The 23,114-nt window shown below is 38.9% G+C and overlaps 1 protein-coding gene across 1 annotated transcript; it reads right to left on the bottom strand.

Annotated features, from left to right (window-relative positions):
* Window positions 1–5,921: 5,921 nt before the first annotated feature.
* LOC137172685 (inhibitor of nuclear factor kappa-B kinase subunit alpha-like) lies at window positions 5,922–22,313 on the bottom strand. Its single transcript, XM_067577251.1, has 22 exons — window positions 22,185–22,313; window positions 21,566–21,684; window positions 20,608–20,702; window positions 19,980–20,097; window positions 19,176–19,245; window positions 18,993–19,081; window positions 18,817–18,906; window positions 18,498–18,622; window positions 17,256–17,363; window positions 16,892–17,027; window positions 16,274–16,468; window positions 15,515–15,617; window positions 15,170–15,293; window positions 13,937–14,088; window positions 13,761–13,822; window positions 13,539–13,648; window positions 12,163–12,212; window positions 11,931–12,036; window positions 11,552–11,699; window positions 10,368–10,504; window positions 8,383–8,482; window positions 5,922–7,492 (listed from the first exon to the last, which is right to left on the bottom strand). The coding sequence occupies exons 2-22, from the start codon at window positions 21,668–21,670 to the stop codon at window positions 7,427–7,429; spliced, it is 2,289 nt and encodes a 762-aa protein (XP_067433352.1). The 5' UTR covers window positions 21,671–21,684; window positions 22,185–22,313; the 3' UTR covers window positions 5,922–7,426.
* Between the last annotated feature and the right edge of the window lie 801 nt (window positions 22,314–23,114).

The raw sequence follows: 23,114 nt of genomic DNA on the forward strand, positions 1-23,114 counted from the left end.
TGTGTCTGCATCAGTTAACACTTAATCCATATTTATTGGTCTCTAGTGAGAGGAGAGAGGAAGAGAAGTCATGAGTCAGAGCTCTGCAGCCCGGGCTCGGACTCCCAGTGTGAGCTCCCATCATCTGGGTTTCCTGCTCAGACTTCTCTAATAGTAGGATACCAATAATAGTAATGATAATAATTACTGAACTTATATATAAATATATATATATAGCACTTTTCCAAACTTTAACAGTAAAAAAACAACAGAGTAGAGGGTAAAAATGCTAAAACTTATGATAAAAGAAGTTTTTAAAATCAAAAACACAGGATGAAACAATAAAACAATGAGGGGCAAAGAAAAAAATATATAACTAATATATAAAAACATAATTAGGTGTCTGGTCATACAAAGCCTTACAAGTTGTCAGCAAAATCTTAAAATCAAATGTAAAACTCACAGGGAGCAGAGATGTAAGAAATGATGTGATGTGATTTCCTGGAGTTAATAAAAACAAAACAAAAAACTGCAGCATTTTAGACAAACTGATGATGCAAAATCGACTAAAAAGAAAAATGCTGTTGTGTTTTGTTCTGTTTCCAGTTTAACAGACTCGATGTTTTCATGGGAAACAACAAAAAACATTTCAAATGAATTAGTGATTAGAGCCCGATTGATAAACCACTCGCCAATATTAGTTTATCACAATTGTATTGGTATCATTTGAGTATTTGTCGGCTGATAAGTAACAAGAAACAAGTACACAAATGTTTATACATGTGTGTATGAGTTTGAGGTAGAAACTATAACAGTGTCACCTTTTACAGAGTTTGTTCTCCAAAGAAAAATGTAAAATTGGAACTGCAACGATTAGTTGATTAATTAGTTAGTCGATCAACAGAAAATAATCAATTATTTAGATAATCATAAACATCGTAAACATAGTAAACTGAATATCTTTGGACTTTGGATTACTGATCAGACAAAAAAACAATTGAAGACGTCACCATGAGCTTTAAGAAGTTATAACGGGCATTTGTTTGTTTTTTTTGTTTTTTTACTATTTTCTGAAATTTAATCTAGAATATGATTAATCGAATTATTGGCATTATCGATTAATCGATAATGGAAATAATTGTTAGTTGCCGCCTGAATCAAAATCAGATGTTTCAGTGAAGTAACATGTTTACGTTGCAGTGACAGCGCCCTCTAGCGGCCGTAGTAATTCTGACAGAAAAAAAGAAGAAATCAGGTGACGTAATTACAGAACGACGAACATCGCAGGAGAGTTTAACCAACGATGTTTTACAGGAACATGACAGTACAGGCTCTCCTTCATCGCTTTCCAACCGCAAGTCAAAACTAGGTTTTTTTTTAAATGGAAATTGGTCTTATCAACCACTCAATGTGTTTTACAACACCTGCCAACATTCACACACACACATTCATACATTGATGGCTGCCTGCTCATCAGGACTGATACAGCACTTCCTGTCCAAAGCGCCCCACAATGCTTCTATACTCACCCATCTTGTCCAAGGACACTTCGACTTGCAGACTAGAGGAGCCGGGGATCAAACCACCGACCTTCTGATTGGTGGACGACCCACTCTACCTCCTGAGCCACGACATCGATCATCTCCACAACGTGACCACGTGGTTAATATTGTCCCCTAACTTTAACTGAGTAGTAACTGTAAACCAAACCTAACCAACCTTTAACCGTAGCAGTCATATGTTAAACTTATTTATTTTTCATCATTGATTTGTAACAGCTTTTGAAGGGCACAAATAAATGATTGATAGGGGCATCTGATCAGAAAACGCCTCTGAAGTGCACAGACCAACGCCGGATTGTATCATTTGATTGGAAAGACTTGTCTGAGCAATGGTCTAAAAACCCAAAGATATTCAAGTTTATTACAATTTAAGATAAGAAAAAGCAGAAAATTCTCACACTTGAGAAGCTGGAACCGTCAAATGTTTGGCATTTTTGCTTTGAAAAATGACTCGTATGATTAATCGATTATCAAAATAACTGCAGATGAATTTTTTGATGACTGACTAATCGTTGCAGCCAAGTTTATTTTTTTTGCCACGCTGGCGGCAATAAAAAAAAGTCGGTCATGTTCTTCCACACCAAATTGGGAAAACCATTTCCTCATGGACATGGTTTGGGCGTCCACATACTTTTGGCCTTATGCTGAAACACCAGCAAACCGCAGCAGAGTTTTTCTTCTTTTCTCTGTTACAACTAATGAAGAAAAGAAAAACCTTCTTCACTATTACATGTACAAATCTAACTGTAAATGGAGGGAAAATCAGATTTGAAGCACGAGTGTAAATCACTGCACAGACAGAAGAGTTGTTTTTGAGGAATGCGGGCTGATTTCTCACCGAGAGCTCCTCTGATTCACTCTGATTCACGAGCCAAGCATCTAATAAAACAAGCAGCTTACAATCGGTGTGGCTTGTTTTACAGCCGAGTGTGTCTCTGCTTGTTGCCCCAGCTCAGATCAGCGGTTTACTGGGCACATTCTGCAAGAGATGATATGTGATGACAACATTTTTCTTCAAAAGGATCGAGGCGTTTTCTCAAATGTGCTGCCAGCGGTGTGTGTGTGTGTGTTTCTTTTTTTCTAAAGCTTCAAGATAATCCACAAGACAACCACAAGACTTTCCAACAACGCAGACTTACAGTAAAACCAAGAAAAAGGTCTTTTAATGTTCAACTTAATCTTCTCTTGGTGATTTACAATCCAAGTTTCAAGAAGTTGTTTTTTTGTTTTTTTTTTACATTTCTGCAGCATTACAGAGAAATATAAAAGTATGCCAAAGGTCAAGAAAGATCCAAACTCCTCAAACTGAGCCAGATGAGTTTGATTCCCACTGGCATTCGGGTTTCGGTGTGGCCACCGTCCACATTGCAGAGATTTTAATCTAAAAACTCTCCAGAGGCAAACAAAAGTGACCTTGCATGACTTATCATGCTTGCAACTCTCCTCCTGACAAATCATTTCCTGACACAAACGGTAAAACAGGCGATTCTGGCTGAAAGAGAGTCTTCAGCTGGACCAGAAAACACTTCAACAGATCATGAGAAGGAAGGAAGAAGTGAACAAGATAATCTACCCGGCTCAGTGACTCATGATTAATCACTCGCTCTGAACGCTGAGCAACACTGGTTTAATAATTGACCTAAATTATCTCGATTGTTTCCAGCTTCTCCTTTTTCATACCGATGAAAACTGCAACTGTACTTTTTCTCTAAACTAGTCTCTGTTGTGTCACAAATGGTTTCATCACTCGAACTGGTAAAGAGATGACAGCAGCTGTGTAATCACACCGGTTGCACTGACATCATCTCTTATGAAGTCTTCAAACTGATGAAACAGTTAAAAAGATAAAGGAACTGATACCAGGCTTTACAGTTGTGCCCTTTTCCTTTTAAACAAACTCAATCCTCCACTCCACTCCATTTATCTGACAGCTGTATTTACTTTTTAGATTAAGATTTTACATATAAACATATGATAAGCTTACAAAATATAACCTTTTCAGTTCTACTTGTCATATTAAGATGTCTAAATAGTCAGTCAGGTGTCCGTATGAACAGTGAAAGAGGTTTTCCTCGCTGTAATCATTCCTCTTGTTCATACTGGCTGTTAAAAGATCCTTCAACTGTGCTTTCAATGTTAGTGATGGAGGCCAAAATCCACTGTGTGTTCACACAGTCACTTAAAGTTGATGTGAAGCTTATATGAGGCTTCATCAGTCTGAGTTAGTCATGTCAAGTGGATATCTGACACATTTACAGTCTTTTTAGCATCAAATTCCCTCTTTGTGTTTCCTCGGACAGTGTTTCCCTGTTGAGCTGCGGTGGAAGTTTAGTAACAAAAAGAGGAACTTTATCACTAAAAAGACTGTAACGTTGAAAGATATCTACTTGATTTGACTCATTTGGACGCTGAAGCTTCATATTAGCTTCAGATAAACTTTTAAATACATTTTTGCACAGAAGGAGGACTGTGGATTTTGTCCTCCATCACTTCCATTGTAAGTGCATTATGAAGGATCTTCTAATGGTCAGTATGAACAGGAAGAATGATTCATGTTCATTTGGGCTCCTGACTGTTGTTAAACCCGTCCTTTAAACTCTCAGACGGTTTCATTTAAATACCTATTTGAAAACCAACATGATAATATTATCCAATGTTTCCTAAAAAGGTTATAGAAAAGCTAATTATTTTCATTGCAGAGCTTTTTTTTTTTGGGTCTTTTCTTTCCCATGAATCATCTCTCAACTTCTCAGATTTATCTTATGACCCTTTGAAGGGGTCCGACCCTTCCCTGTTGGGAACCAAAGGAAGTGAGAACTAGCTCCACCTCTGGCAGCTACAACAGCAACACATTACACATCGATGAATCAGTATTAGTATCACTAACAGTCTAATAATATCATATAATAACACAACAGGTGCCATTTGTCTGCAGAACACGAATTTTTTACTTTTGATACTTCTGTACTTTTAATTAGAATTGTGAATGCAGGATTTAGTGATGCAATGATGTAATTTTAAATATGTGTTGGTGATTTTACTTCAATAAAGAATCTGAATACTTCGACCATTACATAGTGTGTCCATGAGAAAACACTGATGGGTTTATTTTTACACTGTAAAATTCCCTCCACAACACAATTAATCACTATTATTTGAAAAAGACAGATATTTAGAGGAAAAATGTGCTTCTGTAAACAAATATCAACATCGGCCTCAAAAATCCAGTCTGGGTCAGGTTTTTATTGTTTTCTGTTGCTTGAGTCTGTTTTGGCTAAATTTCCGCTGATGAGACTGAACCGAACACTGGGTCATGTGGTTTAAAACCGAATCAAACGATCCAAAATTCACCAGAACGGCAAACCGACTGCAAAACCATCAACAGCAGAATCATGCCAAAGTCATTTTTATTTTATTACCAGGCAAACATTGGATCTTTATACAATGTAATTGCTAAAAATTAAACATTCAGAGACGAGTTTAAACCATAAGATGGAAACAAATACTCAAAAGGAAAGAAAAACTGACATATCGAGTTAATTAAATACAAAAAAATATATATATATATTCCATTGCACTTCAACTTCATAAATACAACTCAGAAGTTTAATTTCTCTCTGGCCCGAAGTAACCGCGTGACGATACAGTAAACACACGACGGTGTAACTGCAGTACATTCAACCGTTTACTCTCCTGCGAGCATCTCTGCTCTCACATCTTCTCGTTTCTCTGTCAGTCGCTGGTCGATGATGCCGAGATGTTTTACAGAAACCAGGTCGTGTCACACTTCATGTATAATGCTGCGTTCACGTCATACAGTGATGGGTCAATGGTAGATTCTCATGTTGAAAACTCACTATTACGATAATCGATTAATTGCTCCAGCTCTAAATCGAGTTATTTCTTCAGGCAAAAATGCCAAATATTCTCTGGTTACAGCTTCTCACGTGTCAAGAGTTTCTGCTTTTCTCTGTTTTTCTTTTAATAATTTTAAATTGAATATATTCAGCTTTTAGGCTGATGTTTGGTTAAAAGGAGCTCTGGGAAATGAGGTGGACGGGCAGTCCACGCCTTTACTTGAAGAGTTTACCAACTTTTATGTAAACAGTGTCACGGCTCTTGTCAATCAGATGTAATTGTCTTTTTAATTCACTATTTTCTGACTTTTTATAGGCAAAACAATTAACCAGATAATTAACAAAATAATCACCAGATCAATCAATGATAAAGTCATTGGCAGTCTTATTTACGAGTGTTCAGACTACTCAAGACTGTTTATGACTGCAGAGTCATGTGAGGGTTAAAACACACAATAAACACTACATGCATGAAATGTCAGTTAAATTACTTTAAATGACTGAAGCAAGACATTAATGTTTGTTTTCGTTAAGCATCATGTCGGATATGTCGGAGCTTTTCTGTAAAACCTGAACTTCCCAGATGTAATTATGAATTTTATTGTATTTATTTGTTTGTTTATAAGGGATCGTTCGCAACACTGAACATAAATGTTGTCATTTGATGTATTTCAGCAGTTATTTTAAACATTCACATTCATTTGCAGTCCCTTGGCAGGTCACATTATTTACAACTGGGAAACTGGTAATTAACTTTCATTTCATCAGGGCTGCAACTAATGATTATTTTCATTACTGATTAATTTGCTGATTGTTTTCTTGATTAATTGAATCTTTTTTTTGGCAGACATCAGAAAATAGTGACACACACCCTTTATAAATTCCCAGAGCTGAAGGTGACATCTAAAAATCGTTCTAAGCAGAAATCCAAAGTGCAAAAATACTCCATTTCCTATCGTATCAGGCACAGAAAAGTGACAGATGGTCACACTGGAGAAGCTGGAATGAGAGACTGTTTGACTGAAACAACTAATTTACTGTCTATTGATTTAGTGACTAATCATTTCAGCTCTCCGTGTGACTTGAACGCAGCAGAAACCATCCAGTGAATAGTATGTACACGTAAATGAGCCAACAGAACCTCATTGTATCTACAGGACAATTAAAAAGACAGACGCATAGTATCAACATGGTATAAACATAATGGCCAGCCACTTCTGTCACATTTATTATGATATATCATCACTAAGACTTCTGTCTATGATATATATAACACTTTATTAAAAAAAAAAAAAAATCAAATCAACATTTACATATAATCTAAACCCCAGAATGATTATAGTAAAATATATCAAATTGAACATGAGTTTCTGTCTCGTCATGACTGTAAATTTTGTGACAGTTCTGGCAGCCTGGAACAACTCTTTACAGAAAGGATACATGGGAGTATCAAAGTGCTATTTGCTTGATTGTAATTTCCTCCTCTGCCTCCCCCTCCTTCCCCTCTTTCCCCTCCCCACCCCCTGAACCACTTCCTGTGTTTTCCTTGTATGTCACGAGGTTGAACGAGTTCCCATGTTTCTGTCCGATATTCTCCCATGTGATGGATCCAAACCTCCGAAAGTCTGGTGCTACAGTTTGCTTGATTTTTGCAGTAACAGTAGAAATCAGCATCATTTGTGTGTTTTCTTTTTATGAATTATGATGATTATTGTTGTGCAGCAAAAGAGGAAAAAGTAGAGTGACACAGCTTCATTGTTTTCTCTTATAAAAAAAAACAAAAAAAACAAGAATATTCTCAAACTTTCCACCATGTGAGACGATGGGAGCGGACAAACACCACTGAGCATGTGTGTAAAACGCCATCTTTTTTTTTCTTTCTTATTTTTTTTTTTTTTTTTAAAGAGAATATCCATAGTCCATGTACAACTGTACAACGTTTACGCCGCTGCACTCACTCTGTTAACAGCTTCACAGTCCTTAGTGTTACTCGGAGCACAGGCGGAGGGACGGAGGACGCGACACCGCTTACGCATTTCGCTTTTTTAATTTTGTCGTTAGGGTTTCGTATTTCGTCCAGCTCCAGTCTTGGTCCTTGAAAAAAGGGAAGGAAAACCGAGTTGTTAAAGAGTTGAGATGACAAAGCAGAATTCAGCAGAAATATCATCTGAAACAGGTTATTGCAGGTTCTTCCCGGGAGTTTCAGTCATTTTCACTCAGACTAGAAGTGAAACTAACACAAAGCAGCGTTTCGAAATCTGAATAAGTAAATTTCCACCACTGAACATTTGGTCATTTGTTATATTCGGACACTTTTGTGATGTGAGACTTTCTGTCTGCATGTGTGTCTCTGACTGTGCTGTCAAGCTGCTATGACACACACACCACAAACAAAATAAAGAAGAAGTAAGGAAGGAAGGAAGGAGCATCTTAAGTGAGCCACACGTCCACAGTAAGGTTGGTGGTATAGAGAGGACCCTGGTTACTGATCTGCTGCGTGTACACACGGTTTCACAGGAACCAGGTTACTATAGTGCACGTCAGCGCCTTTCCTGATAACTCACATAACCTGGTTTTTCTGAGTAACCAGGCCACTTTAAGTGCATGTAAAGGCACTAATTATAAGAAAAGTGATAATTCTGCCTTTATGATTATAATTAAAGTCATAGTGGGTGGTGGTGGTGTACTCCAGTGCATTATATTGAAAAGTGTTCCTAATATTTTGCCCTCGTCATGCATGTTAATGGAGTGGACAGCCAAAAAAAAAATCATGTGTTTGGCAAAAAAACCCCAAAAAACTATGAAGGTAACTTGATGACATTGGTGGAAAACTGACATTTAAACCATTTTCCAGTTTCTCCGAAGGGAAACCTGACTTGCATTTGAAGATTTAAAATTTAAATCTAACTTGACAGCTGTTTGTTTTGCAAAAAAAAAAACCTTCCAGGAGAAGTGAAACAGCACAGATTAAAAAGTGAACTCACCACTATGCTTTTGGCCTGATCGTCCGCCGCCTCCTGCATCAGACTGGTCAGCTGACTGAGGTACTTCTGGTTCTCCTGCAGCAGACGCGGAGCAGCATCACTGCAGGAAGCGAACACACGTCGAGTCCGTTAGCCTCCGTTTCATCACAGGAGACGTCCATCATATGTACGATGTGTTTAGTATGTTACTGGCTACAGAGTGATGCCAACCATGTATACAAGTGTTTACAGCACACATGACTGTAGCATGAATATATTACACTGAAGGTCAACAGCTGTTCCCAACTAATATTCAGAACAAACACAAAAAAGGTTCTTTGTAGCGGTTATGGAAGAGGTATGGATGTTCATCGTGGCTACATGAGGTTTTTTTTTCATATTTTATGAACATGAACAACGCAACAATCAACAATGAATCACAAGATTTATTTACACTGACCAACAGAAAACAAACAAACTAATCAAATCACTATAAATTTAAATCTAATTAAGTACAAACACAGCAGAACACAAAATAACCGACACACTTAAATCTTCCGTGGAAGGCTGCTGGTTAGATAACTTGTTATGAGTTGAACAGAGGTCATCTGTGTGTAATCAATACTCGACAAATGGTTTTAGGTTAAATTCAACTACAGTATATGTGGAAGGTTTAAATCAGCGTTAACTGATTTTTTTGGTTTCCTGGGTGCAGCAGAAATAAACTCTAAACATAAGACGTAAACTTTTAAGTTTATATGTTGAACTTGTTGGCAAACAGTTGCTTATTTACCCTTATTTATCATTCATTTAGAGTCGTGTTTCTGTCCACCTGGTGAATATAACTCCAATATTCACTCTCTTTTAGCTCTGGTGTTTAGCTGCTAAATGTTCCACTATGTTCACCAGCTTGTCTACCCTTTGACCCTTTGTTTTGTTTATATTTATCACTCCTAGCTCTTGTCTGTTTGCTTGTATCCTGCACTGCTGTAACATGTGAATTTCCCTTCTGGGGATCTATAAAGTTTTATTTTAGTTGCTAACTGTCTCTGTGTGTTGTTTGGTGCCGAGCAGGTTGTGTACACTGGGTTCATAGAGCTTTTTCTCTGAAAACAGTTGCCTGCTGTGTCCGAAAATAACAATGAGAGCCTTGAGACTGAACGAAAACAGTAAAGATGTCAACACAATGAACTAAGAGAAACTGAAATACTCTGTAAAGCCGGAGGGAAACTTCAGAGTCTGGTGATAATTCTGTCATCACTATTAGAGACACCATTCACTTTACAGACAGTCATTTGACCCATGGTTGACATAGAAATATTAATTATACCTCACTTTTAAACAGCTATGTAATTGATATTTTTCATAATAACAATGTACAGTGTCTGACAGTCTGACAGTGTGTAATGTGTTGGTTGTAACTCTTAGTGATGAACCTAAAGGGAATTATCAGTGACTCTGCAGCTCCCCTCGGCTTTACGGAGCTTTATAGCTCATCGTTTATCTGTCCGGCTGCAACTTTACTGTTTTGCTTCACTCCCAGCACTCTCATAGTGTCTGTCGTTTTTGGCGCAACTGCTCTAAAAACCTTCTGTACGCTACTTGCTAAGCACCAAACAGCTAACAGACACAGTTAGCTGTAGACTAGCTGGTGAACTTAGCGGAGCATTTAGCAGCTGAAGAGCCAGATATTTCCCTCAGGTGTTGGTAGAGAGTAAAAACAGAGCTGAAAGAGAGTGAATATTGGAGTTTCATTCACCAGGTGGACAGAAACACGACTCGTAATGAATGATAATGTTGCTCCGTAACTGCTGGATGTGGAAATAAACAACTGTTTGCTAACATGTTCAACATATCAACTTAAAAGGTGATGATATGTCAGCGTTGTGTTTCACTACTTGTTCCTGCTGCCCCCCAAGTGACCATCAGGTTTAAATAAGATCGACAACATAAGTCACCCCATGAATGAATGAATGAATGAATGAATCCATTAATCAATCAGTCACCTGTCGTTTGGCCCGGGTAGGGAGGTGAGAGGATGCGGGGAACTGACAGGTTGTGCCGACTGTGACCACTGAGAAACCTGCAGCAGGTTGGAAGACTCGGGACTCGCTGCTATCGAGTTCCGTGACGAGTTCTGAGCCTGCAGGACAGAAAAATGGAGAAAAATCATACAGATACGTACAGAAATAACATGAAACTTTAATTGGCCTCAACAGGCTGAGACAAGATCTGGAGTAAACAGTTTCAGTAAGAGCTGTTAGTAAGTTCAGCCGGTAACATTTCAACATAAAGCACATCTTCGTCAGATGTGAGAACCCTGATATGAAAAGCTCTTCACTCTAACTGTGTGCTCCAGATCTCATTTCTCCAGAATAAACATGCCGTCTTTCTCCCACAAAAGGAATGCACCCAGCACACCCTCCCGCTGTCCGCTGATGTTTTTGGTAACTTAGAGCGGCCAAGTCTGAGGAGGTAACAAAGAACAGAAAGAACCACAGCTGGAGAGAAAACGCTGACACACAGGACTGACTTATAAGCTCGAGCTTTCCAGAGCTTTCACAGTCTGAAGCTGTTGGTAGAGATGTGCTGGTATCAAAGTTTCACGCTACGATTACGGTCGCTAAATATATCACAGTTAACTGTATTATCAAGATAATCGCGCTCCTTGAAATCCTGCTATTAGCCCTAAAGTATAGTTAAATGGTCTGTATGTTGCGGCTTTGTTGAACTCTGCATAAGAAATAATATTAGCAACAGTTTAAACACTGTAAACAAAAGACAGCTGACTGGAAAATACTTTAAATGCAGCTCAGTGTTTATTAGATTCTACGCATCCATTCATTCATTTTCTTTGATGAAATTGATGTTTGACCCGAGTAGCTGGAGCTCGACGGGAGCCTCGTTCTCTGCGCTGTGGTTGTTCTGCACCTGTTCGACTAACAGAAAGCACCTTCTGCTAATAATGAAGGCAGGAGCTGCTCTGTGTTCACGATGTCGTCTGAAGACGGTTGGCGGTATTAATACTGTCAGCATGTTTCACCGCAGTATATTGTAAAAAACAGTTTCACAGCACATCTCTAACTGTGGGCCCCACTTGGACAAAATGTAGATTCTGAGCAGCGGAAATGAAAAAAACAAAACTGAACTCCGACCTGGTTAAAAATAAAAAATGTGTAGAATCACTTACACAGGCGATCTTCAGTAAATGCCAGAACTCTCTCTGTCTCTTGATCTGCATCTGCATGACCGTGTTGTCAGCATCCTTGATGCTCTCCAGAGTTTTCTCAATTCGTGGAAACAAGTCAATGATCTTCTGTTTGCTGATCAGGATCTTACTGTTGGGACGAGACCAGACGGGGCCAGATTTTAACATACAGTAGAAGCATTGTGGCTCCCCGAAGAACCAAATGGGTTGTTTTATAATCATAGAATACACTAAATGAATACTAGTAAGACAACAAGTGGAGGAAATCATAGAGGAGAAACTAACCAATGTTCACAGTAAAACTACTCGTCTGATATTCTGAGTAAAATAAAACCTTCTGAATGTGTTTGAGGAGTTTTACCTGAGGTGGGTGTACAGATCTTTGAGGACCTTGTCTTGGTTCTGGACTGTCTGAATGATGGCTTTCACCATCTCGGAGCTGTCGCTGCTCACATCTGGTTCAGGTGCTGGAAAAAAAAAAAAAAAGCATCATATAAACCACAGAACAAACGTCTCAGTTTGAGGAGAAGTAAGATCATCCTAACATAACATTTTGACTGACAATAAGTGATGAATAAATAAGTGTTTCTTACTTTTGCATTTCATCTTCAGTTGCTTGTAGAGCTCGATCGCCTTTTCTTCTCTGCAATGCAATAACATTTTTTCAGATTTAAATATTTACCAGACTGAATTTTAAAGCCGCTGCTGATGCGCCCTGACAGCAAATACCAGGAAAACTCAAATGAAGACTGACAGCTGTTTCTTTTGTGGTCTTTAAAATAACTAAGGCAGCATGTTTTAAATGCTTTAAGACATTCACTGCAGAAAAGAGGATGGTTTGTTTTTTAACCCCCGTCTAGCATGATGTGCTGTTCCAGATTTGTACCCGAGCTCCTCTACTCTCCTCTAGTTCGGTCCGAATCACTGGAGGAGTTGATCAACATTTCCCTCCTGGTTCGGTTTCAAGAATTTCAAGTGAACCGAATCACATCACTCCTGTCGATAATCAGATGTGTCACGGGGGAAGAGTGAGAAAATAAACACAGGAAGAAGGTCCTGAAGGAGCTCCTATTGGCCTAAATATCAAGAAGGCGACATACTAAGCAGTTCAACCCGACTCAATAACGCAGGTCTGAAAACAACCTAATCTCTAAATAAATGTGTTCAATCAGGATCGACTGGTGCAAAACCTCCTGACTGAGAAGAAACTACAGAATCCACATTATTGAGGACTTTTCTCTTGATGTTTTTAACCTGATGCACCTTCATCTGATAAAAATCATTCTGATTTGATCAAATTGTTTTTGTCTGATGAAGGTCTGAGCAGCGGATCATTATTAATAAAGAAAGTACAAACGATCAGCAGTCTGATCAAGAATGGTTGCTAATATGTCAAGATATCTCACTCTGACCAAAGTGTTGGAGTAATGAATGGAAAACTAAACGATATTACTATTTTTATGTCATGCTGCCAGAGAAAACATCTGTACTCATTATTATGTAGTTTGGTTCATAAAATGTCAGAAAATGATGAAAAATGTTGATCACTGTTTCCCACAGACCGACGTGACGTCCTTAAATGTCTTGTTTTGTCCATAAAAACCAAAAATATTCAGTTTACTGTCTAAATAAAGACTAAATAAACCAGGAGATATTCACATTTGAGAAGCTGGAATCAGAGAATTTAGACATTTTCTTCTTAATCGATTATCAAAATAGTTGTTGATTAATTTCATAGCTGGTAATAAAATCGATTAATCAACTAATCATTGCAGCTGTAATATGGTTTATTACATGCTGACAAACCAACACAAGAACCTGCAGGCTTCAGCTACTGTGAGCATTAACCATTAATTGTGCTTTTCCATCAACAAAACATGTAAGAAAGATGACTGTTGATAAATAATAAATATAGATGTCATGTTGTGGTGTAGCGTCTCCTCAGGTCAGACCCCCAATTAACACTCACAGCTGTTCCATCTTGTCTCCTTGGCGACGGGCATAGGGGCTCCTCTGAAGCTCCACTATCTCAGAGTGCAGAGCCATGATCTCATCATCCAGATGGCTCACCTCCGCCACCTGCAGGACGAACCGGGAATCACACACACACACAAGGACGAACGCCATGAGCATTTGTGCTGAGATTCGTTACAGAAAAGTTGAAGAAAATGTTTTTAAAACGTTGCGTTACCTGTGCAAAAGCAGCAGCTCGTTCCTCGTTCTCCTGCCAGGCCTTCAGCATCTTTTCAGAAGCTTTGGACGAACAGACAACTCATCAGAACAAACTACAAAAATATTCCCAGATGTAAACTTTCTTTCTTAGTATGAAGGTAAGAATCCAATCAAAACAGCTGCCAATAAACTCACATATGCCATAGTGCATTTGATCGCTGTACTTCTCCAGGTCGTACTGGATGCTGCTCTTGAAGAAGTCCAGCTTGGCTTTCAGCTGCTGTGAGAAGCCGAACATGCTGTTTTTACACCTGGTCAGGTTGGTGTTATAGCGCAGGAGGCTCAACCTGGAGGGCGAAGGAGGAGACAAAAACTTAGAAGAAAGGTCTGAAGGCTCAAAATCGACATCACAGCAGAGACCATGGTTCAATCCTTGATGAAAGCTCCTCTGTTTTGTCCGGTTTCCCCACTGAACACAATGTGCACAAGTTTCTGTAGACAGGAAGCTGTTTGGAGCATCTGAAGCTGCCAGTGACAGTGTGTCACTGGCTGCCACACCCTCCAAAAACTAATAAAGAAAACACAGAAAGCTTTCTCCAAGTCACGATGGCCTCTTCTCTACAGGATTACATGTTCAAATACTTTGCAAGAACCAGATGAGAGTTATAACTCACAACATTCAATCAAACGTTTTAAATGTTGCGATAATTGTCGAGGATTTTATTGTACTGTGGACGAAAAAAAATGTCTCCTTGAACGTGGAGTCGCTGGTGTCCTGAGTTATGCCAGTTATCTCAGTGAACTTATATCCTACATGGAAGATATCAACCTTCTTATCTTATCTTACATACTTGCATAACTAGCATGTAGAGCTCTCTGTGACTGTACTCTATCTGTTCTCATCAGGGTAAACCAGCATATGCTCCGGCACACCTGGAGTAAACAACATTTTAGATTCTGCCTCTATGATTTCCTGCACAGAAAGGTTCTTCAACAGTAATGAAATGTGGTTTTGTGGTCATGAGACTTCCTGTGTTATTTCTGGTCTGAGTGACAGGTTTACCTATCATCCCTTACATTCAGGCAGATTATTAACATCGTTTGGCAGCTTGGACTCAGTCGGGTTTAACTGTCAAGTTGAGTTGTTTATTTAAGGCACAATCAGCGATAAAATGTAAACAAAGGTGCAGCCCTGCCTCATAAACAAGATTAAACTTTGACAGGCCTTTTAATAAATGGACTAACATCCGACAACAACTACATCTCAAAGTTTTCTGATGCTGTTAAGAGTTTGTTTACACCAGTCACATTTGTAAACAGAAATAAAACTGATATTTTTGTGTTGAAGACCTCAGACCTTTCATTTGAGTAAGACTATACCTCATGATTTGTGGTTAAGGAAATGACAGATCATGTCATGTAACTCACATAGCAGCTCTCTGTCCTTGGAAAAGCCTGCTGTAGTCCTCCTTCAGGCCACAGATGTAGCTCACTGCTTCACCCCAAACCTTCTTCAGCACCACCAGGGGCAGCTGCGTTTTGGCCTCTTGCACTGCAAAGTTAAAACAAGAAACCATGACAGGTGCACTCTGGATCGGGGTTTTCAAGGAGCGGACGATAATTGATAGTTTTTATACCAGTAAAGCTAATTGAGAGGAGAAGAAGAGGGATGAAGAATCTGTAGAAACTAATGAATCCTGTGAGCTGGTTAACATATTCAAATATGTTACATTTAACAGTATAATCAGCAGACAGAACTTGACATAAACTCACCGATAGTGTTGACTTTATCAGGAAGATGTCTGGCACTGAAAGGACCGGAGTACTTGGTGATGCTCTTGTCAAACAGGTAGACGATGTAGCTGTCCCAGCCTCTCTACACGGGACAGAAGAAAATCACCACTTCAACACACCTGTAGCTCACAAGAGCAACGCTGAGTGATACAAAGTCTCTAAATGCACGTACAGCGAGTGTGGTATGAAACGTAACACCTGCAAACGCAGCTTATTCTGCATCATTTTGGTTTTTTAGCACTGAGATCAAGTCTTTTGCACGTGTTCCTGTCTTTGTAATAGTTCCAATGGGAGACTTAAACATAATGAAGGTGTTTTTTTTTGCCATTTTCACCTTTATTAGAGATAGCAAACAGCAGACAGTCCAACAGGACATGAGAGTTGGAGAATGACAAAATGCCAAAAATGTCTCCAGTTGTGGGACGTTGCCAATATATGGCCAGTCTCTTAAACCCCTTGGTTTAAGGTTCTTAACACCAACAGATCAGTTTCAAAGTTTCACTCAGAGCTGAAGGAGTGTTTTTGAAATGTCCTGCTAGGATCTGTGCCAGGTGAAATATAACCTGACTGAACCTCTTGTGTGCAACTTGACCAACTTGCCAAGCATTCAATAAGGAGTTTAGAAAGGAAATTACAGTGTTTGAAAATGACTGTATTTCCTTTTTTCGTCTTTAATTTCTACCTCTGTTGTTGCACAGGAGCGACGCTGACATCTGAGCTGCACGAGAGTCAACCTACCACTCCTTCTAGGACACACTGTGCGGCGGGCTTCCTGGGGTCCAGAGACACTCCCGTCTCCTGCAGCAGCTCCTGGTTCACCACGTCGATCTTGGTCTCGGCCTCGATGCGTTTCTGCAGACTGTGGAGACTCTCGTCTGGCGTCAGCTGGAAGGAGTGAACCTGCGCTGTGGTCATGTTCAGGATGTGGACGACCTGAAGACACAGAGGCAAAACATTTAAATGTCACAACATCACCTCTAATCAGTTTACAGATATGTTGTGTATCACGTATCAAGAAAACACTACTCTCGTTTACTCGTCCTCTGATCGGATAGTTTTGAACCAATATATCAAACTGGTTTTCTACCTTTTTTTGTTTAAACAACATTTAACATTTGAGGACTTCACCTTCTTTTGTTAAATGGTAAAACATGTTTTTGTATCACTACTGAAACTCAGGTATCATATCTGCAGTACCTATTTTTCAAATAATACCCAGCTCTCATGATGACCATCCACATTTTCACAGCATTTTAGAGATGAAGACCATCAGAGAAGAGAAATGTGTTGACGATCACTGCTGACCCACATACAGCAGGCTCAAAAACACTGATCAAAGTGCTGCCAGTTACTCACCTTCATACTCAGGATCTGCTCCAGTACTTCAAAGCACAGCGGCTTCTTGGTGTCTGTGTTGACTTTGCCGCCTCTCTGGACAGGATCCCACTTTAACATCAGCTGAAGCAGCGCTTCCATTGGCTCCAACAGTGTCCTGTATCATAAAAAAATTAAACATGCACTCAAGGAGAGGAAGCAACCACTGTGCAAATGCTCGAATCTATTCTGCCTTTCATTTTAATTACTACAGCACAAGTTAAAAGGCTTGTCCTTGTCCATAGAGAAGAGGAAATAAAATCACTCATAAATACAGTTTGAAGTCATCATATTTATAGAACAGCTGCCATATCTTTGATGATTTTAGTAGTCAGAGGGTCCTAACCTGCTGAGGTTGTTGGGGTAGGGGAGATGTGTGGAGAACCTGACTTCTCCGTTCAGTTCCTCTACAGCCATGATGTCTTTGGGACCTTTATTCCGCACTTTGCTGGCCCTGTAGAGAGGAAGAAACGGCGTAACGATGGATAGTTTCACATCTTAAAATGACTTCATTATAAAACTTGAAATATTGCGAATGCAGAGCATAAAATGATAAAGTAGCTTCACAGAAAAAAAAAGCAAACATTTCTTCAAAATGAACTTGTTGGCAAGAAGATGCAGTTTCTTGTTGTTCCAAGCCACTTGTAGATAAGATATTATGCATAAATAACACAAGCCCCTGTAAATACAACTAGTCTAGTCAACCAAACATGCTCCTTGTGAAATAATGGAAAATGTTTTACTTTGTGTCAATAAAAAACTGATTCTTAAGTTGTTTGGACTTTGCGAACAAAAGCAAACATGTGGCTGTATTTTTCTTCTCATCATTATTACAAAGTTGAAGTTTTTAAATTCTGCCTGTTGCCTTCAGACGTTTTCACTGCAGCAGTCTGCCTGCATACCAAACTCTCTTTTATCTGATGTAAATGCAGAAAACAACTCTAGAGATTCAGTGCTATTGGTGTAATTTTTCAACAGTCATTTGTTCCTTGACTTCATGGAAGAAATCTTGCAGGTGTGTGGGAGTGAATCTACTCTTAGTGCTTTTCACTGCTGTATAATGGATCCGCTTATAAGTGAAACACGCACAAAAGACCAGAAACACTTAAACTATACAGAAGATTGACAAGGACTTGATTTATGAGAGCTAACTTGATTTATGAGAGCTAACTAAAGTATCAAACATGCTTTTATCCAGCAAATGATGACTATCTGGTGAAATAAATCCCTAAATGTGCATAATTTACAAGTCTAAATGTTTTGCTTATCACAATCAGTTTTATCAGCCAAGTATGTTTACAAATACAAGGAATTTGACTTCAGTTTAGTGGCTCTCAAAGTGCACAACAATCTTCAAAAAGATACACAAGGACGACAAGATGAACGAAGATAATTAAACATAAACACACCATTATTATGTAAACATAAACACAGAAACAACTAGTGGACAACGGCATACAAAGAGGATACAAAGTGCAAGTAATCCTGAAATAAATACTGAATGGTCAAAAGAAGTGAGTAAGTAATTATGCACAGTATATACAGCCTGCTCATATATACAGTAATGAATGATATGAGGTCAACTTACCATTGCACAGGTTGCAGGTTGTGCAGGAAGGGACGGAAACCACAACTGCATTCAAATATCATCGTGCCAAAGCTCCAGTAGTCCACAGTAACAGTGTATGGTTTATTCTCAAATAACTCAGGTGCCTAAAGAGAATAAATGCATCATAACATCAAATGTTTGATCATAATAACATTTTTTTATTATTTTATACCTGTTTTTCAGTTACAGACCAACACAGTTATGATTTATATCATCTGTAACAGCAGGAAGAAGAATTACATAAAGCTAGGTGCATCTGAGGATGAAGGAATAATTACTTGTTTGTTTGAGTGCTTACCAGGTACTGGAGCGTGCCAACAAAGGAGGTACACAGACTGCCCTGGTCCAAGTCTTTAGCGTAGCCCAAGTCGATAATTTTGTGAACCAGCTGTACAAGAATAAGTAAATATAAGACGGGTTCTTCTTCAAGATGCACGAACAGAGCGGCCGTAAAATCAAAATGAGGCAGTTTACCTTTCCGTTAATATCTTGCAGCACGATGTTTTCAGGTTTCAGGTCTCTGTGTATGATCTTGTTTTCATGCAGATACTGGATACCAGATCCTAGGGGACAAAAACACATTGTGTGACCGAAGGACGACGCTATAAAAGAAAAGTCTGAATGAAGAAGCTGCACACAGTAAAACGCTGGACATACCGACATCATTGAGTAAAGAAAGCACTTCGCTCTCTTTCAATCCGCAACAGTTTTCAGGTTTACTCAGCATCTGCAACCCAGACAATGAAATAATATCACATCCACAGTGAAAGGTGACATTGAAATGGACAAATAAGCCACTCGCCACATAAAAAATCTATTATATTTATTGTACATTTGTGGGATGATTAGATACTGTAACTGTGTATATTCTGTATGACAAACAGAAAGTGTTGCAGCTTTATCGTTTGCACATCTTTTGACCTCAAATAGAGAGAACGAGGGGAAAGTAAGAAGAAAGAAAAAACAAGAGATAAAAGGGGGAAAGAGAGAAAGAGAAAGCACGCAGGGGCGACATGCATGTGGACAGAAGAGACGTGAAAGTGAAACTAAACTTCTGATTGATAATTAATTATTTAATATAATTCAGTGGAATTGTAAGGCTTAGCACTGAATTGCAGGACACTCCACTGCAGACTGGAGTCTCTGCTAACAGCTGCTTCATATGACGCATGTTGAGAAGACTCGCGTCATACCAGCGTCTTGTTTTTATACAAAACTCAAAATAGGCCAAAGTACTCAAATGTTAAACGTTGTCTAAACACAACCAGAAGTACAAGACATTTGGTTAAAACATAACCGGGAACTAAACACTGATCTGTCCGATCAGACAGTCAGTGCCAACTTTCGGTACTTGACTTGAATACTCATTTGAGTCTGTATCAACAAAGTTTTGAAGTTCAATACTCGGTCCTGACTGTGGGATGAGTGTTTCAGACTGATGTAAATTAAAGCCTCCCTCACCTTCCTCAGGTCTCCTCTGGAGCAGTACTCCATGGCCAGCAGCGGAAGGTCGTTTAAGGCTATGTGCCTCATCTCGTCCGGGACTTCTCGGGCTGTCACAACATTGATATTGTTTAACCTGAGTGAGAGAGAAGGAAGATTTTAATCCACTGTTGCAATATTTCATCTGGTTTCTGCTGGTTATATTTCATCTAACTGAATGTCTGTAGTTTCCCCTCACGTAACAACTTTTAATATCATTAATAATATCATGACATCACTGTATCATGTCTAGGGCTGCAACTAATGATTGTTTTTACTATCAGTTAATCTGTCAATTATTGACGTCAATTATTGACGTCCTCAAATGTCTTGTTTTGTCCCGACCAACAGTACACAACCCACATATATTCAGTTTACTGTCATAAAAGACTAAAAAAAGCCCCTGAAAATATTCATATTTGAGAAGCTGGAATCAGAAAATGTTGTCTTTTTTCCTTATAAAAGGATGATTAATCGATTATCAAACTAGTTGGCAACTAATCGATTAATCGACTCTTCGTTGCAGCTCTAATAATGTCTTTAAATCAATGTGCTGTAAAAACAAACTGTCCCCGCAGGAAGAAAATAGGTCAAAATGAATACAAACTTCTTCATGATCTGGATCTCTCTGCTCCATCTGTCCTTATTTCTTGGTGTCAGCTCGAGACGGCACATTTTCACAGCTAGTTTTTCATTTGTTTCCTACAGAACAGAGAACAGAAACTCCATTATTATATGATAACATCAAAACAATAGCAGTGTATGTTGTTTTGGAGACGCTATTTCCTACATTTCTTCTTGTGAAATGTTGGTATAGACAGCTAGTTGAAGTACTTTATTAATTCCAAAAGGTAAATTGGTGTAGGATATGTAGTGATATAGTTATTATGATAGTTAATATGCAAGGTGTACCTTTCTTCAGTGGTGGAAGAAGTACTCAGATCCTTTACTTAAGTAAAAGTACAAATACAGCAATTTAAAATAATCCATTACAAGTAAAAGTCCTGCATGAAAAGTCCTACTACAGTAAAAGTACATAAGTATTATGAGCTTGATGTAGTTAAAGTATTGCAGTAAAAGTAGACTACACACTGCTTTTTGTAAGACATCAAAAGTCAAAAAGGTTGGAAACCACTGGTTTTATCTTTAACAATGTATTGTATTTTAAAAGCTTGTTATATTATCCATTGTGTCAAATCTTCATCTGAAATGTAAGTAAAACTGTCAAATAAATGTAGTGGAGTAGAAAGTACAATATTTCCCTCTGAAATGAGGTGGAGTGGAAGTATAAAGTAATATCAAATGGACCTATTCAAGTAAAGTACAAATACCTAAGTAAATGTACCCAGTAACTTTCCACCACTGCCCTTCTTACTCTCTAAATAAGGTAACGTGTGCAGTAACTGGGCTACATGTGTGACAGTAACTGGGCTACATGTGTGCAGTAACAGAGCTACATGTGTGACAGTAACAGGGCTACATGTGTGACAGTAACAGGGCTACATTTGTGACAGTAACAGGGCTACATGTGTGACAGTAACAGGGCTACATGGCTCCACACTCACATGATGCTGGTAGAGGTAAACATGGGCAAAGCCGCCCATGCCCAGCCGCTCCTTCAGCTCCCAGTCTCCGCAGCTCTGGCTCTGCCTGAAGGGAGGTTTCTCCATTGTTATACCGCAACCTGGACCAAAGTGTGGAAATAACGTTTACATGACAGCTACAGATAACCAACACAGCTGTATTTAATAGCATTAGGTTTTTTTAAAAAAAAATTGTGGACACAAAGTGACTGCGCTGTTTGTATTTTAAACCAGCTAAATACAGCTACAAGGCAAAGGAGCGTGATTACATCCTGGAGCAACTGCCAGGCTAATGCTATATTTAATACGATATTTGCATGTGAACGTTTGTCAGATTTGTGACGATAAGTAATCTGCTTCCTCCAACACGACACATTTCAGTAAGAGTAACGAGTCTGAAAGGTCTACTAAAGAAAAACAAATTATTTCTGTTGGCTAACTGGCGAACAGCTACTTACAAAACCCTATGTGCCCCCAGGAAATAGACGGGGCCATTCACTAGCTTTCTAGCATTAGGAAATGAAGCTCTCGACACCAGTTACGTGACGTTTCGACGCATTTTTTGCGATGAAGTGCTGGTAAAACGCGTTTTGAGACTTACTTGGGGCTCCTATGAAGATGTCATGGGCCGTTTTCGTTAGGAATCGTCCTGTCTTGTTGTTTTCGTGTCAATGCAGCACCGTGAGAATGTGTACTTTCCTGCGTGACGTCACCAGAAACCCCGGCTGTGTTTCTTGAAAATGAAACGGTGGCGCGTTCACGGACACGCACACAAAGTGCTGCGTTCAAAGACACCAAACATGTCAAACAGCGAAATAAAACAATAAATATCACAACATAAGCTATAATCTTGATATTGCTATTTATGACAGACTTTCAATGATTTCCATTACTCAGCAGGTAGAGTGGAGGTTGTGGCGTACATGTATATTTTTATTTATGTTGTTTGTCTTTTAAAAGTCTATTAAAGTCTGTTAAAACAGTTAGTCAGGTTCCCAAATGGACATTGAAACAGGCTATTCTTGCCGTAATCATTCCTCATTCCTGTTCATGATTACAATGTAAGTGTTGGAGGACAAAATCCCCAGTCCTCCTTCTGTGCAATGTGTTTTCTTGTGAAATTCATCTGAAACTAATAACTTCAACCGTCCAAATGAATCAAAGTAGATATCTTTCAACATAACAGTCTTTTTAGTGACAAAGTTCCTCTTTTTGTTACTATACTTCCACCACAGTTCAACTGGGAAACACTGTCCAAGGAAACACAAAGAGGGAATTTGATGCTAAAAAGACTGTAAATGTGTCAGATATCCACTTGATATGACTAACTCAGACTGCTGAAGCCTCATATAAGCTTCACATCAACTTTTAAATGACTGTGTGGACACACTGTGGATTTTGGCCTCCATCACTAACATTGAAAGCACATTTGAAGGATCTTTTAATATCCAGTATGAACAGGAGGAATGATTACAGCGAGGAAAACCTCTTTCACTGTGCATATGGACACCTGACTGCTGTTTTAAGACAC

Source organism: Thunnus thynnus, chromosome 20 (genome assembly GCF_963924715.1).
Source record: "Thunnus thynnus chromosome 20, fThuThy2.1, whole genome shotgun sequence".
NCBI lineage: Eukaryota > Metazoa > Chordata > Actinopteri > Scombriformes > Scombridae > Thunnus > Thunnus thynnus.

Excerpts from the sequence above, each read along its gene's own strand:
- LOC137172685 (XM_067577251.1), bottom strand. The coding sequence starts at position 21,670 with ATGGAGAAACCTCCCTTCAGGCAGAGCCAGAGCTGCGGAGACTGGGAG. Across the intron at positions 19,082-19,175 it reads TTCTTTACTCAATGATGTCG|GATCTGGTATCCAGTATCTG; the intron begins GTATGTCCAGCG and ends TTTGTCCCCTAG. Across the intron at positions 13,823-13,936 it reads TCAAATGCACTATGGCATAT|CTTCTGAAAAGATGCTGAAG; the intron begins GTGAGTTTATTG and ends GTTCGTCCAAAG.